General features: G+C 39.0%; 1 protein-coding gene across 1 annotated transcript in view; it reads left to right on the top strand.

Moving 5' to 3' along the window:
- The window catches only part of mtrr (5-methyltetrahydrofolate-homocysteine methyltransferase reductase), a 44579-nt gene extending 35911 nt beyond the window's left edge, over window positions 1–8668 (top strand). The window contains exons 14-16 of the mRNA XM_088321919.1: window positions 1111–1305; window positions 2322–2480; window positions 5483–8668. Of these exons, the coding sequence (XP_088178045.1) occupies window positions 1111–1305; window positions 2322–2466 (340 nt within the window). The 3' untranslated portion in view covers window positions 2467–2480; window positions 5483–8668. The remainder of the gene's footprint in view (window positions 1–1110; window positions 1306–2321; window positions 2481–5482) is intronic.
- Window positions 8669–14492: the final 5824 nt, after the last annotated feature.

The raw sequence follows: 14492 nt of genomic DNA, 5'->3' as shown, positions 1-14492 counted from the left end.
CAATTAACACACTTTCCCAACTTCATTGGAATTGAGTTTTGTAGTAGTGATTTTTCTTACTGAAATCATTCCCAGTTGCTTAATACTCATTGATTTAAAGCGCAAAAGCCTTTATAGTAAAAAAAAGTATGTTTTAACAATGCCCAACTTCAAAAAGCCCTTCTATTGTTTTTTCACTGCGCCTATCTGCTTTTCTCTTCGTGCCACTGAACACATTAAGTAGGTGGAAGGGGTAGGAGGGATGGAGGGTGACTTAATGCTCGCCACAGTAGTCTTTTGTTAGTTTAGCATGAAATTGAAAGTATGAAAATGCCTGTTTTACATAGAGTCCATATGACAAACCTATACCACATAAAAGAAAAGGGTTTTTTCAAGCACGACTAAGAAATACACATACTTGCACGCACTACAAAAGAAGCTTGACATAGGCTGCAAAGATTGCGCAAGCCATAATATGGAGCCAGCGAACAAAAAGTTTCAAATTCCATATTGTATCTTTAAAAAAAAATTACTCTTGTGGTTTTGGACGATTTTTGGGTTGTTTTCTGGGTCGTATTTTGTGTCGAGTTTTTTTTTGGTCATTTTTCAGTCGTTTTTTTATTATCCGGTCAATTTTCATGTGGGAGGAGACCGCAGTGCCCGGAGGAAAACCATGCAAGCGCGGGTAGAACATGCAAACTCCTCACAGGAAGGTTCGAGCTCATGACCTCTGAACCTTGCTGCAGATGCGCTAACCGCTCAGCTGCCGTGCTGCCCCTCCCGTATCATTATTTCATTAGATTATTCCTTATTAATTAGTCTCCTTATTCATTTTTAATGCTCATTTATTTTTCATTTTTTTGTGTTGAAAAATAAAGATATTTGAGAACATTGGAATGTTTTCATCAGAGCTTTTCTAGTGAAAAACCTGATGCAACCCAGCCTCACCCAGACTTTTTCTAGAGACCCCCAATTAAAATGAGTTTGCGACCCTTGCATTGAAAGGAACTTTGATGTATATGAATAATAAATGAATACTCACCGTGTATAGCTGCCAATGGCATTGAATGAGTTCATGAGAAAAGCAGCTGATGACCACATTGTTTTCCCTGTGTTTGTTTTTGGCCCCAGGGAAGAGCTGGAGGGCTTTGTGTCCAATGGTACCTTGGACCACCTCAAAGTGTGTTTCTCCAGAGATGACCGGAGGGAGGAGGAAGCAATCATGGCAGGAGGAACCCCAAAATACGTGCAACACAACCTGCTGCTCCACAGCCACAAAATTATCCACATCCTGCTCAAAGACAGCGGTCACTTTTATGTTTGTGGGTAAGGCTTTCTACGAATTTAGCGAGAAAGGACCTCATGTAGGGTTAAGATTCAGAGGGATTTATATGCCTGATATATATACTTTCACAAAGGAATATTTTTGAGAGTGCCTCTTTGCCCGTAAAATACGGTATTTTACAGAAAAAAATAGATTCATTTCTGGCATAATTTATTTTGTTACTGGAGTTTAATATGAAGTGGATATTTTGTTTTTTTATCCAGCCCCGCTAATGAAGATTAATAAAATAGGGTTGTGCCCACACATGATAAATAAACTACTTAATGAATCCCCTGCAAAAATGCAAATATTTCTCTTGACCAAGGAAAAGTTTTACCTTCCTTTCTCCTTGGCGGCAATAACAAAGTATCCCAGATATTTGTTTCTGCATATCTACACTTTTATTCACATCCCATATATTTGTTTCTGTCAGTGCCGTTTCAGAAAGACAATGAATGATGCATACCAATGAACCACCACGACAGCTTCATAGCTCCGAGTCTCATGATTTATCGAGAGGGTCTCACTTTTTATCACTGCGGGGCGACCCGCCTCTCCTAAATGATCTTCGAAACATTCGGACTAAATTCATTAAAATAAAATCCCACCTCAGCGTCAAGAAAATGATGGATCCATCCAAAGTGTTGCAATCTCTATATTTAGGCCGTGTCAGAAGCTAAGATTAATGGAGAGTGTCACTGACGGGGGATAACATTTTTCAGCGGCGATGTCGACTATAAAATTGAAAAGTTATGCCGTCTTTATTAATTGCACAAAATCAAAAGTGCACCCCTATAAATAATATCTATTGTGCAACGAGGTGGAAAACACGTTATAACTATTGTAGATTAATAGTGCAATGCGACTAATACATTGTGCCAGTGTGGGCTACACAGAACTTATACACACTGCATCAATTTTTCATCATGTTTGGACCGGTAAAAACAAGAAAATCCTGGAATGATGTTCCCCCGAGCTCTAACACCGGTGATATTCCCTATTTTTTGCCCCCCTACAGGGATGCAAAAAACATGGCAAAAGACGTGAACGACACCCTGATGGAAATGATCAAGAGTGAGCTGCAGGTGGACCAGCTGGAGGCCATGAAGCAACTGGCTAACCTGAGGGAAGAGAAACGCTACTTACAAGATATCTGGGGATAACAACAGGACTATGGGTATTTTTTTGGTAAATATTTCTTCGTTAGCAGTATTATCCAGGTACCTGTGGTTTAAAAGTAATGTTAGGAATGTAAAAATGTTTGCAGTTGTAGCACAAAAACATTGTACTTGTAGAAAAAAACAAAAGTATCATGCACATTGCCAAAAAACATGGTACTTTCCCCTAATCTGCATTTTTAAAAAATATGAATTTAACTACCGTAAATTCCGGACTATAAGCCGCTACTTTTTTCCCAAACGTTCAACCCTGCGGCTTATTCAGTGATGCGGCCAATTTATGTAATTTTTCTAACAGCCGCCGGCGGTGCTCGAGTACAAAAGGTAAGATTTAGACCGGTGGAATATATGCGCCGAGGAAGACTGCAACTTCTTAGCTTGTGCACAAAGTAATTTAGCGTAGACATATCCTCATCATGCAAATTGCAAAAAGAAAGGCACATGACGCAGCTTTCAAGCTAAACGCAATCGAGCAGTCCGATAAAGAAGGAAACAGAGCTACTGCACGTAAACTTTACTTTGCGAGCGTATTGCTAGCGTGTTTTTGAATAAGGGAGCGTGGGACGACGTCTATATGACAAAGTCTCTTTCCCATACTGAAGGAAGACGACTTTGATGACGTCAGTCATAAGGAGGAAGATGAGGACGGTTTACCGTGATTTCTACATGTACGATATGTTTTTTTTAACAGACCTGATTACTGTTTTGCGAGCGTGTTGCTAGTAGCGTTTTGCTACCCTTCACAGGCAGGGTTTGGGATGAAAGTTATAATATTATTATTAAAGCTTTGAACTCTCTCAGTTGTCTTTCTTTGTAAATATGTGTAACCATGTATAATATGTATTTGCAACTGTATATTTTTGTAATGTATTTATTTTAGAGACTTAATCTGATATGTTTTCCACGGGCAAATCAAAAAGAAGGGGCGAAAACAATGGGGGCTGACGGGAAGTGGAGTAAAGATGAGACGTGTTTGTGGACGCAGCGGACAATAATGGATATCTATTTTTCCTACCCTTACATTTGGAAATATACATTTTTTTGTCCTTGGATTATTTTCAACTGGACCCGGACTCTGCAGGTCTGCATCAAACCTTAAGTACCGGTATCATTTTCCGTTCATTTTGCCGGCTGTGGTTTTTGGACTGTGTACTTTATATTCAGTTACAGTCGCGGGACTCAAAGTCGGGTTTGGGTTAATTTTGTGATTGTGGTAAATGTTTTAATGTGGGCGCATGCGGCTTATATACAGGTGCGGCTTGTGTAAGTACAAAAGCGGTTATCCTCTAAAAATGTGGTGGGTGCGGCTTATAATCAGGTGCGCTCTATGGTCCGGAATTTACGGTACATTTATTCTTTTTATTTGACTATATTTTTAACTTGTCTAGTTGAATAAAAATAAGCCAGAGAAAATTCAGATTATTTTACCTCTTTGAATTTTCTTCAATTGTTAGTTTGATTCTTAAAGGGGCATTGTGTATTTAATTAGCACCTCTCAAGGGTAAAAAACTGAATTTGTGAGAAAAAATATATTGATATTAATAATGAGCAAAAATGAATGAATTATATAAACGTGCCATCTTAGAAAATACTTGTATGTTAAGAAATCTTTTTTTTTTTTTTTTTACTTCTTTTGTTACCACCATCTTGCTGCTACAAATACCCGCCCCTAAAAAACAAACTTGTTAAAAACTGGGCAAAAAAAAGAAGAGAAATTGGTGCCGATTGGTCACTTTGACACTGTAGTCTGTCATCTTCCTCAAGATTTATAGCACTCTTTTTTTGGTTGCACAACACAGCGACGTCTGGTGGTCAAATAATAAAAGGTTTCCCTTTAAGAATGAGTCAAAATTTTTGTCATCGGTCAATCAGAAAATTCTGCTATTATTAAAAATGTCATTTTTATTATTGTTTATTTCTTAATTTTTAACTTTCTAGTAAAAGCAAAGATAAATAACCTTTATATTCAGCAAAAGTAGTCAATTTTTCTTTGTATTACATTAGTATGAGAAGAATGTTCTTTCATCAGAAAAATGTTGTTCTCATTTTACTTATTTCCAAAGAAATAAGTTGAAACATCGTATCATGAATCTAATTCATTAATTATGATTATTTTTTTACTGAATTTTAAGTAAAACTGAAAATGAGCGACACTTTCTGCCAATTGGGTACGTTTATTTCTTCACAGTAATTTAAACAATGGATTTTTAAGGCTACTTGTAAAAATTAAAATTGTACTTGCAGCAAAACTTGACAACATTCTCAATTTAAATATTTTTTTAATGTGTTTTTTGATACCTCTGAGCCCTTTAGTGTTACCTGTGGCGTTCCGCAGGGCTCAGTACTTGGTCCCCTTCTTTTCAGCATTTATATGCCTCTGTTAGGTGTCAGGTGTTATTCGCAAGTGTAATATCATGTTCCAAGATGCTCAATTGTATTGTCTAATGGAGGAATCTGCCCCACTTAATTGTGGAAATTTGGAGACCTGTCTCACTGAGATAAAAAGATGATTGTCACTTAACTTCTTGCGCCTCCACCCTAGATAGACTGAAATGTTAATTATTGGTCAATCTCAATGCCTTGAGTTGTTCTCAAACCCTGCGCCGAACATTGACGAATGTAATCACCCAGAGAAACTCGGTCAAAAATCTTAGTGTCACATTAGACCCCAATATGTCCTTCGAAACACACGTTAAGAACAGCTTTTTCTATCTTCACAACATTGCTAAAATTCGCCCTATGTTGTCCCAGTCTGATGCTAAGATTTGTTACCTCCCGTCTCTATTACTGTAATGCCCTACTCTCCGGTCTCCCAAACTCTAGCATCCAGAGCCTGCTGCTGGTACAAAATGCTCCAGCGAGGTTCTTAACCAAGACAAGAACGTTTGATCACATTACTCCAATTTTAGCTTACCGGCAACTGTCAACTTAAGATGTGATTTTAAGGTTCTGTTGGTATTATACAAAATTATGCATGGACTTGCCCCCTCATATCTTTCAGATTGATTTTCCTCCTATGTTCCTGCTCGGAGCCTTCACTTGGAAAATGCTGGCCTGCCAGTCATCCCAAGAGCCAAGAAGAGATCCGCAGGTTCAAGAGCATTCTCCATTTGGGCCCTGGAGCTGTGGAACACTCTGCCCTCTGAGATTTGACCTGCAACCTCAGTGGAACTGTTTAAATCTAGGTTTAAAACACACTTATATTCTATAGCTTGTGAATGACCTATGTTTAATGTTTGCGATGTCTGTGCATTGCAATATCTATTGCAGCTTGGTCATCCCGGAAGGGGGGTTACCTCATGTGTGGCCCCTTCTCAAGGTTTCTTCATTTTCCTCATGCTGAGGTTTTGAGGTTTTCCTTGCCCTCATGTAGGTTTTAAATCAGGGGATGGTGTAATAATAGTCTGTAGTCTATGAGTCATGGGTCTGTGCAGCCCTTTGAGACTTCTTGGGATTAAGGGCTTTACAAATAAACATGACTTGACTATAGTAAAAACGACTCGTTATACTGATCCAAAAATAATTTTGGGGGGATTTAAATCTGTTCTTTTCTACAAGTACAATTGTATGCCACAACTGCAATCAAGTAGACAATATACTCTTAATACCAAATATAGCACATAATACAGATGATACATTATCTGTCCTGCCAGGAAAAGCATTTATTCAACTTAATCTAAGGGATTTAAAGAGACTGAAACCAGGATTCCAACAAAATTATTCACCCACTCACGAATATGAAAGGATAGTGCAGAATTTGAAAATGAATGTTTTACTATCGTGGTATTTTTCTTTGAATGTGTTAAACCCTCTGCCAATGTAATTTTCAAACAATCTATGAGGGCCACGCACCGATAACTCAAAACAAAACACCCGAGTTGGATTTGTGCTGTTTTATACTGTGCATAATATGTAATTATTATGGCGGTATCTTTTTGCATCAATTCTAAAAGAGTAATAAGACTTGGGGAAAAGAAAAATTTGAAATGATTACAGACACTGCACAAATAAAACCGTTTTTATCATTATAATGTCCTAGTAAGGGTAAGCATTACAGAGGCCGGATGGATGATTGAGTGTTGTCAAAGTTGAGAGCACAGAAAGGGCATAAATATCTATCGTAAAGCTCAGCCCTGAGCTCTGCTAACAATCCATCAGTCTTGACTTTGTTTGGACCTGCCAGTGCGCACAATTTTTATTTATATTAGTTATTCTGGAGTCCAAATGTTTCATCGGCTCTGCCACCGCACTCCCACAAAACACACTGGCTGTTGTATTGTGTGACTTGGAAATAAAATAACTTTTGTCATTGTTTTTTTGCCCTTTTGTTGCTCAAAACGAGTCTAATAGATCAGCGGTCTGCAACCTTTTCTGTACCACAGACGGGTTTAATGTCCGCATGGCCTGAACCGATAATATTAGGAACTAGAATGGTTGTGCACCAATTGGAGCATCACCTGCATTGAGACGGGAAACCATTTTTGTGTGGCATTTCCCTTCTTGGTCGGGTCAAAGCTCAAAACTCAAAGACTTGAGTCCTGATAGATGAAAATCCTGAAATGGGAGTACGAACAGCCCAAATAGCTCATTTTCTACATAGATTTTGATTGGAAAAGATGAACCTCAAGATGCAAATAATCCAAGGAGAAAAACCTAAGACTGATAGAATAGAATATACCTTTATTATCATTGTTACAAAATGGGTTGAAAATATTGTGACAACGAAATTGGACTTGGCACTCCAGGTTCACATTTTACTGTGAGGATTAAAAAAAACCCAAAAAAATAATTTACACAAGAAGTGTGGGCATGTAGAGGCAGAAGATATTTACATGATAGAATGAATGGAGATTGAAAGTTGAAAACGAGCTGTTTAGTCATCTTTTTCCTTTCTTGTGCTTGAGAAAAAATGTAGAGTCAACAAAACCAAAAGTGCTGTCAGCATTTTTGGCATTTTTCACATCCAGGGTAACCTTATCTACCTGATTGCCCGTGAAGGATGTTGGTCAGATCTAAACTTCCCTGTTTTTTGGGTGGACAGGCACACAAACGTGTATATATAAAAAAAATTAAAATAATATATATGGGGCAACTAAGTAGTGCTAGTTCTCCTTGAAAAGATGAGAGAGGCCTGCAGTTGGCAACATGGGTAAACATCAACCATGAGAAACAAAATGTTGAAAAAAAGTGAAAATTGCATTCTTTTTAAATAATTTATTTCCAAATTAGAGTGGAAAATAAGTCACCTACAAATCAGCAAGATTTTTGTCTGTCAGAGGTCTAACTTCTAACTAGGTCTAAAGAGTCTCCACTCGTTACCTGTTTTAAATCATTGTCTGTATAAGAGACACCTGTCCACAACCTCAGTCAGTCACACTCCAAACTCCACTATGGCCAAGATCAAAGGACACCAAAGGAGGACACCAAAAACAAAATTGTAGACCTGCCTCAGGCTGGAAAGACTGAATCTGCTATAGGTAAAATGCTTGGTATATAAAAAACAACCGTAGGAGCAATTATTAGAAAGATAAACACGTACAAGAACACTGATAATCTCCCTCAAGCTGGGGCTCCATGCAAGATCTTACCTCATGGCGTTAAAACGATAAGAACAGTGAGGTTCTGGGAATGACTTACAGAGAACTGCGACCACAGTAACGAAGGCAACTATCATTTACACGATGCTATGCCAGGGACCCAAATCCTGCATGAGTCCTTTGGCAGAAGCAAGTACACATCCAAGTCCGTTGGCAGTTCGTAAGAGAGCATTTGCATTATCCAGAAGACTGGGAGAAAGTGTGATGGTCAGATGAAACCAAAAACACTTTTTTGTTGAAACGGGTTCTTGTGTTTGGAAGAAAACTAATTCTGAATGGCATCTGAAGAACCCTATACCCACTGTGAAGCATGGAGGTGGAAACATCATTCTTTAGGGCTGTTTTTTGCAAAGGGACTCGGGCCACGGATCCATGTAAAGCAATGAACGATTGGGGTCATGTATCAAAAGATTTGGAGTGGAGCTGGGAAAAAAAAACGTGTTTACTCCTGTATCCTCTAATCTGCACCGTCGATGACACCATTTAATCTGTTTTTGAGTCCAGTAAACAAACCATTCCTAAAATAATCAACCCTGACTTCGACTAGTTGGTTTAACGCAGTGCTTCTCAATTTGTTTCTGTCACGCACCCTCTCAAATTGTTTTTTTTAAATTTTAATTTTGTATTTTTAAGGGATCACATAATATTGATTGTTCTATTGATGCTAACACTTTACCTCTGTCCATGTCAAGTCTTTGCCTTTTGGTTTTCGCGTTTTATTAGCCTGGTTGGGTTGCAATGTCTTTAAGTAACAGCTTAATTTATTTGGCTTTTTAACATTTTTAATATAGCAAGCACTCCAGTTTTTGCTCGTGTCCCTTCGAGGTTGCTATAAAGTGCTCCTTTGTTTTGTTTTTTCTTTACCCCGTCTCATTTCACCTGTCTCCGCATCAGTGTTAAATATTTTTTCAATGGGGTCACTTGAGGGCCTGCAACACTTTGTGTCTACTCTTTATTCTCAATAATTATACTCTGTGTCTAATGCACTGCGTGGAGGCTAAATGTAAACAAAACACTGCCACTGAGAAAGCCACTGCCCCCTAATGTAGTGGAGGTGCATTTGCACTTTATTCTGGTAAATTTTAAAAAGCGCCTTGAACTATTTGAGAACCATTGGTTAACTGCAATATTTTCAAGTAAGGGAAAGAGGAAAATCCACTCAGCTGTCAAAACTGTCAGTTATTTACCTTCATTATTTCACTAAAACACTCCAATTCTCGCATAACGTAATTTTTCTACAAAATGTTCTCGTTTGGTCCCCCAGTGGTCCAAAACAGTATTTTGCCAGTGTAAAATACGAACTGAGAAGCATTATTCATACATCTCATCTCATCTCATCTCATCTCATTAGCTGCACCGCTTATCCTCAGTAGGGTCGCGGGGGTGCTGGAGCCCATCCCAGCAATCATCGGGCAGTGGGCAGGGGACACCCTGAACTGGTTGCCAGCCAATCGCAGGGCACACAGGGACAGACAATATTGTAATGAAAAATAATTATCAAAGCGATTATTGTGTTATTTTAAAATGTTGTGTTTAATCAACTACTTAAATGATCATTTTTGTTCCAGGGAAAATGTTCAAAGTCAATAAAAACAATTCTAACTTTTTGGATTCATATTTTCTTAGCATTACCTCTATCTCTATTATTTATTTTTGTATTACTTTATTTTATTCTAGGTTCAAGTCATGGAAAAAAGAAATGGAAAATGTATTAAATTGTTACATTTATACAGTGTTTATTTCTCATTTAACGTCATACTTTTTGGATTTTCCTTTTCAAACTCGCAGAATTTTAACATTATATTATGAATACAATTCTTATGAACATGTTACTGTGCAGGGTGAGGCACGCAATTCCTTTGCCTCGTGGTAGAGGGCGTTAGTGAGACCAATCTTCATGACCTTGCCTTTCTCATTAATATTCAAAATTCAATGCAGCACTGCCAGTGGAGGTCTAGGCAAGATTTTATGTAAGCGCACCCCCACAAGGACACCACGTGAAAATATAATAGAATCGTATAAGCCAAAAAAGAATCCTTGATATTTCCTAGGAAAGGAAAGATACTTAAATTAAGGAATAAAATTACTAAAAGGTAAAATAAGAATGTTATCGGTAAATGCAGGTAATATAGAAATATAAAGATATTAAATAAATCAATACAAAAATATAATTATAAAAACATGACATCACAAAAGCGAATGGTTTAACTCTTAACCAATCACAGCTCTGCTTCAGAAAGCTGGTGAAAATGCTGTTTTTACACAAGTGTTGGGAGACATGTTATTAGGATTTTTTTTAGGTTGACTCCACCTTCAAATTATGGCTTTGTAATTATAAAAGAATTGTCTTTATTGTCATTGATATGAACATAGTGTAACGTTGTATGCAACAAAATTGGACATGGTAAGCATGCAATAAAGACATTAAAAAGAAAAATAAGGTAAAATATTGTCAGGATAAATAGATAAATATATGTTCACAGTTTTGCAATGTGTAAAATAGAAAAAAATGTTTCTGAGTGTTTCCTTGCCCTCATGTAGGTTTCAGATCAGGGGATGGTGTAATAGTGGTTTGTAGTCTGTACAGGCCTGTGATTAAAAGCTATACAATTAAACATGACTTGAGTAGTCTTTCTTGTTTTTGATATCAATGTCGTTAAACATATGCGAGAGTAGACATGTCTCTCCATGTTAATCATGTAATAAAGAGAAAAATAAGACAAAAGACTGCTCGGAATAAATAGGTGAAATAATAATTACAACGTAGTACTAAGAGACTGGTTATAATAATAATAATAATAATAATAATAATTTCCTTGTATTGTCATTCTGTGTAACAATGTACACAGAACGAAATGTCGATTGCACCTGACCCGTTGTAGCGAGCCGATGCAGCCGCAGCCAACAGAGGGCGCCGCCGACCACTTTTTAAGTCTTAGGAATGACTCGGCCGGGGCGCGAACCACCGATAGTGCGATAAATAATAGTGCATCGTAACAATAGTGAAATAAATAGTAGTGCAATAACATAAGCAGCAGCAAAAATTCCCAAGTAAGTTGCAGCCTATATGTTTTCACAGTTTTGCGAGCTTGTTTAGGGTGGTGATGGCCCCGAAGAAGAAACTGTCTCTGAGCGTGTTAGTTATTGTTTTAGGGGACCTGTAACGCCTACTAAAGAGCGACAGAGGTGGTGGACGGGGAAACTAGAGGATACGTACGCAAGCACGGGGAGAACATGCAAACTCCACACAGGAAGGTTTGATTCCATGAACTCAGAACTGTGCCACGGATTCGCTAACCACTCAGCCGTCATAATCTGTAAATAACCAGTTATTATTATTTGCTGCTATCACCGTCGCCACCTACTGGGTTTATATATTATGTTTTGTGTGAATTTAGATATATTTTTCTTAACATTTTGGTAATTTTTTGAATTTATATGTTACTTCTTAAATTCAATGTTACTTTTATATTCTATGACACTTTACATCCTATGTGTGTTTTTGCACTATATGGGGCAGCTTTAAATTTCATGACACAGTGTAATTACAAAGGCGTTCTAGGTTTTTGAGTTTTTCCTTGCCCTCATGTAGGTTTTAGATCAGGGGATGGTGTTATAATAGTCTCTAGTTTGCAGTAATCTGTGGTCTGTGCAGCCCTTTGAGACTTCTTGCTATTAGGGGCTATACAAATAAACATAAATTGACTATTCTATTCGGACTAGGCAGAGAGCAGCCAATGATATTTTGAGCCGTGTTGATGACTTTCTGTTTTGCCTGCTGCTGCGCTCCCAGTGTACTACACCGTGACGCCATAGTATTAAAAAGCTTCCACGGTGTCGATACTGCCGACATTTTCGAATAAATCAGCGCTTGTTGGAGGTCAGCGCGACCGGAGGACAGCAACACCCAGATGATAGATGCCTCTTGTTAAAAATGGCTAAATGGAGCAGAAATATGCGCACTATCGCTAATGACTCTTATTAGGAAAGTGTTGAATGAGACGAGTGGAAGGGTGCGCTTCATGTCAATGAACAGACCCGACGGCGCCCTATGGTCCCTGCCCAGTTCACCAAGTTCCTCGTGTGGGAGTGAGGTGAATAGGCCTGGTGACACCATGCACGCTTCATTAGGTTTTGCACCGTGGGAGTGACCGGTGGGTCATTTAAGAAATAGGGTGACACATGTTGACCGAGGCGTTCCCATGGGCAGGCAGGGGCGGTCAGTGTCCACCCACGGACACGCTCTGTCCACCTAGAGAAAAGTGGATGTAGTACTGATGGCAGTCAGGGCAGCGCAAGTGCCATCTTATTTATATTGTGTATGTCACCGGCATGGTTGGATAGGATTACTTTATCTGGATTACTTTCAATTACTTTTGGATTACTCCAATACCAAATATGCTATCGATCTTGTCTGTCCGGTATCTGCTCGTGTATCTGGTATCGATCCTGTCTGTCAAGTCCTGTCCGGTATCGACCCCGTCTGTCCGGTATCTGCTCGTGTATCTGGTATCGATCTCGTCGGCCTCTGGCTTCCTGTTTTTCCACGCTGGACTTCGGTCTTGCTTCTTCCGCCCAGCGATCGCCGAATCACTGGCGTTTGTGTTCACGCGCATGACTGCCCCATTCCTGTGAAATAAAGCTCCTGTGAAAATGTTACGCATCTGGGTCCTCCTCCTGTTCTGGTTCTGACAGATTGTTTCTGTCGCATTTCATGTTAGTTTTGCCGGAGATCAAAGAGATCAAAGCCAGGAGAGAAAGCTTACCACGTGTTGTGAGTCATCATTTTATTCATACTGTATTTAGTTTCTTTTGTCTTTTATTAGCCTATTTGGTATTGGAGTAATCCAAAAGTAATTGAAAGTAATCCAGTTAAAGTAACCCTACCCAACCCTGCTCCCAACAGAGATGGCACTGTATACATTTTTACTCCCAGTACATTTTTGAATCATCGAGTAAAAATGACATGCAAATGAATAATATTTAAGTCTGATTTCGTTTTATAGTATTGCAGGAGTATAAAACAGTTTCTGTGAAATCAATCTTAACTGAATAATACGGAACATCGAAGCCAACAAGGTCAGTCTACATTTAATTTGATTTTATTCACATCATAAATATTTACCTCATCCCAAATATGTAGAGCTAGGGTTTTCTCACTCAAAGTATTTTTCTTTTTATTGTGTGTGAAAAATCTCATTTCATTTTCTTTCATAACGAAGAGTGCAATCGCTCTAAGTTCCAGGCTTTCACCCGAGGGGAGATCCTCATTGGCCTCAAACGTGAGGAATGTGACCAAAAGAAAATGAGAAAAGACTTTTTTTTATATTATGATCGCCATCGAAGATAAAGAACCCGAACCCCCTCCCCTTTCCCAAACGGGTAAATTAGATCCATATGCCGGTGGTGAGTATCTCTAAATGCAATATGTCTACCTTGCTTGTGCAGCCAGATTGAACACCTAATAAATACAGTCCAAGTGTAAATGAAATGAATTTATGTGTATTCAAACCCTAACAACGCATAAGGAGAACATGTCACCAAAATCTGGCTGAAATCTCGTAGTCATCAACATAGCCCAGAAAATCATCAGCTGCTCTCTGCCCAGTCTGGAGGACATATCCAGCTTGTGATATTGCAGCAGAGGAAAAAACTCCCCCCCCTGGCCACAGCCTCTTTCATCCGGGTGCTTCAGGTCCCTCAAATCAGTGTTTCCCAACTTGTCATGTCCTGCACGGTTGTCATGGCGCTCAGCTGGCCTCGCCCCTTGACACCGGCTGAGACGCATTGGACTGATTGCTCTAGCGCTCCTTTGTACTGCGTGGCTGGACCGTTTGTTAAACCTGGTTAAACTCTGTGAGACTTCTGTTAAAACCTGTTAAATGCCTAGTTCTGTGAATCTGCCCATATTTGATCCTGTTTTGTTTTTGGTCTGATCCGTTTCTTTGTTTTTGGCAGCTTGTCTTTCGTTTGGATTTCTAATCCACTCTGCGACCATCGATCCCCGGATCGGGTGTGCGCACCCTCCTCATCCTTCCCCCAATAAATTGTGAGTACGTCTACGCGAATGGGTCCTTTTTTCCTGTTTCCCGCTCTGCTTCGTGACACAACTGGTAAGTCTTGACGCAAAAGTGGGCGTGAACCCCTCATTAACTGGTCGCGGGATAAAATAAGGCTAAGAAAAAAAACAAAGGGTCGATGACACTCCACAACAGAAGATGACGCTAATGCCCCGCTTGATCTCTTCTTCCTGTTCAGTCAATTAGTATGTTTGAAGGGGACCACATCTCATTTTATTGGAATTTTGTTGGTTTTATTTCCCTTTTCTGCCCTTAAGAAGGGGTACCAAGAAAATGACTTATAAAGGAAAAAAGTAGTTAAGACAACAATCGAGTTTAAGGAGGAAATGATTGT

The sequence above is a fragment of the Urocampus carinirostris genome, chromosome 18, assembly GCF_059441175.1.
Source record: "Urocampus carinirostris isolate Australia breed hairy pipefish chromosome 18, RoL_Ucar_1.0, whole genome shotgun sequence".
In the NCBI taxonomy this organism is placed as follows: Eukaryota; Metazoa; Chordata; class Actinopteri; order Syngnathiformes; family Syngnathidae; genus Urocampus; species Urocampus carinirostris.
The sequence above is the reverse complement of the archived record's forward strand: the minus strand, read 5'-3'. Positions and strand labels throughout refer to the sequence as shown.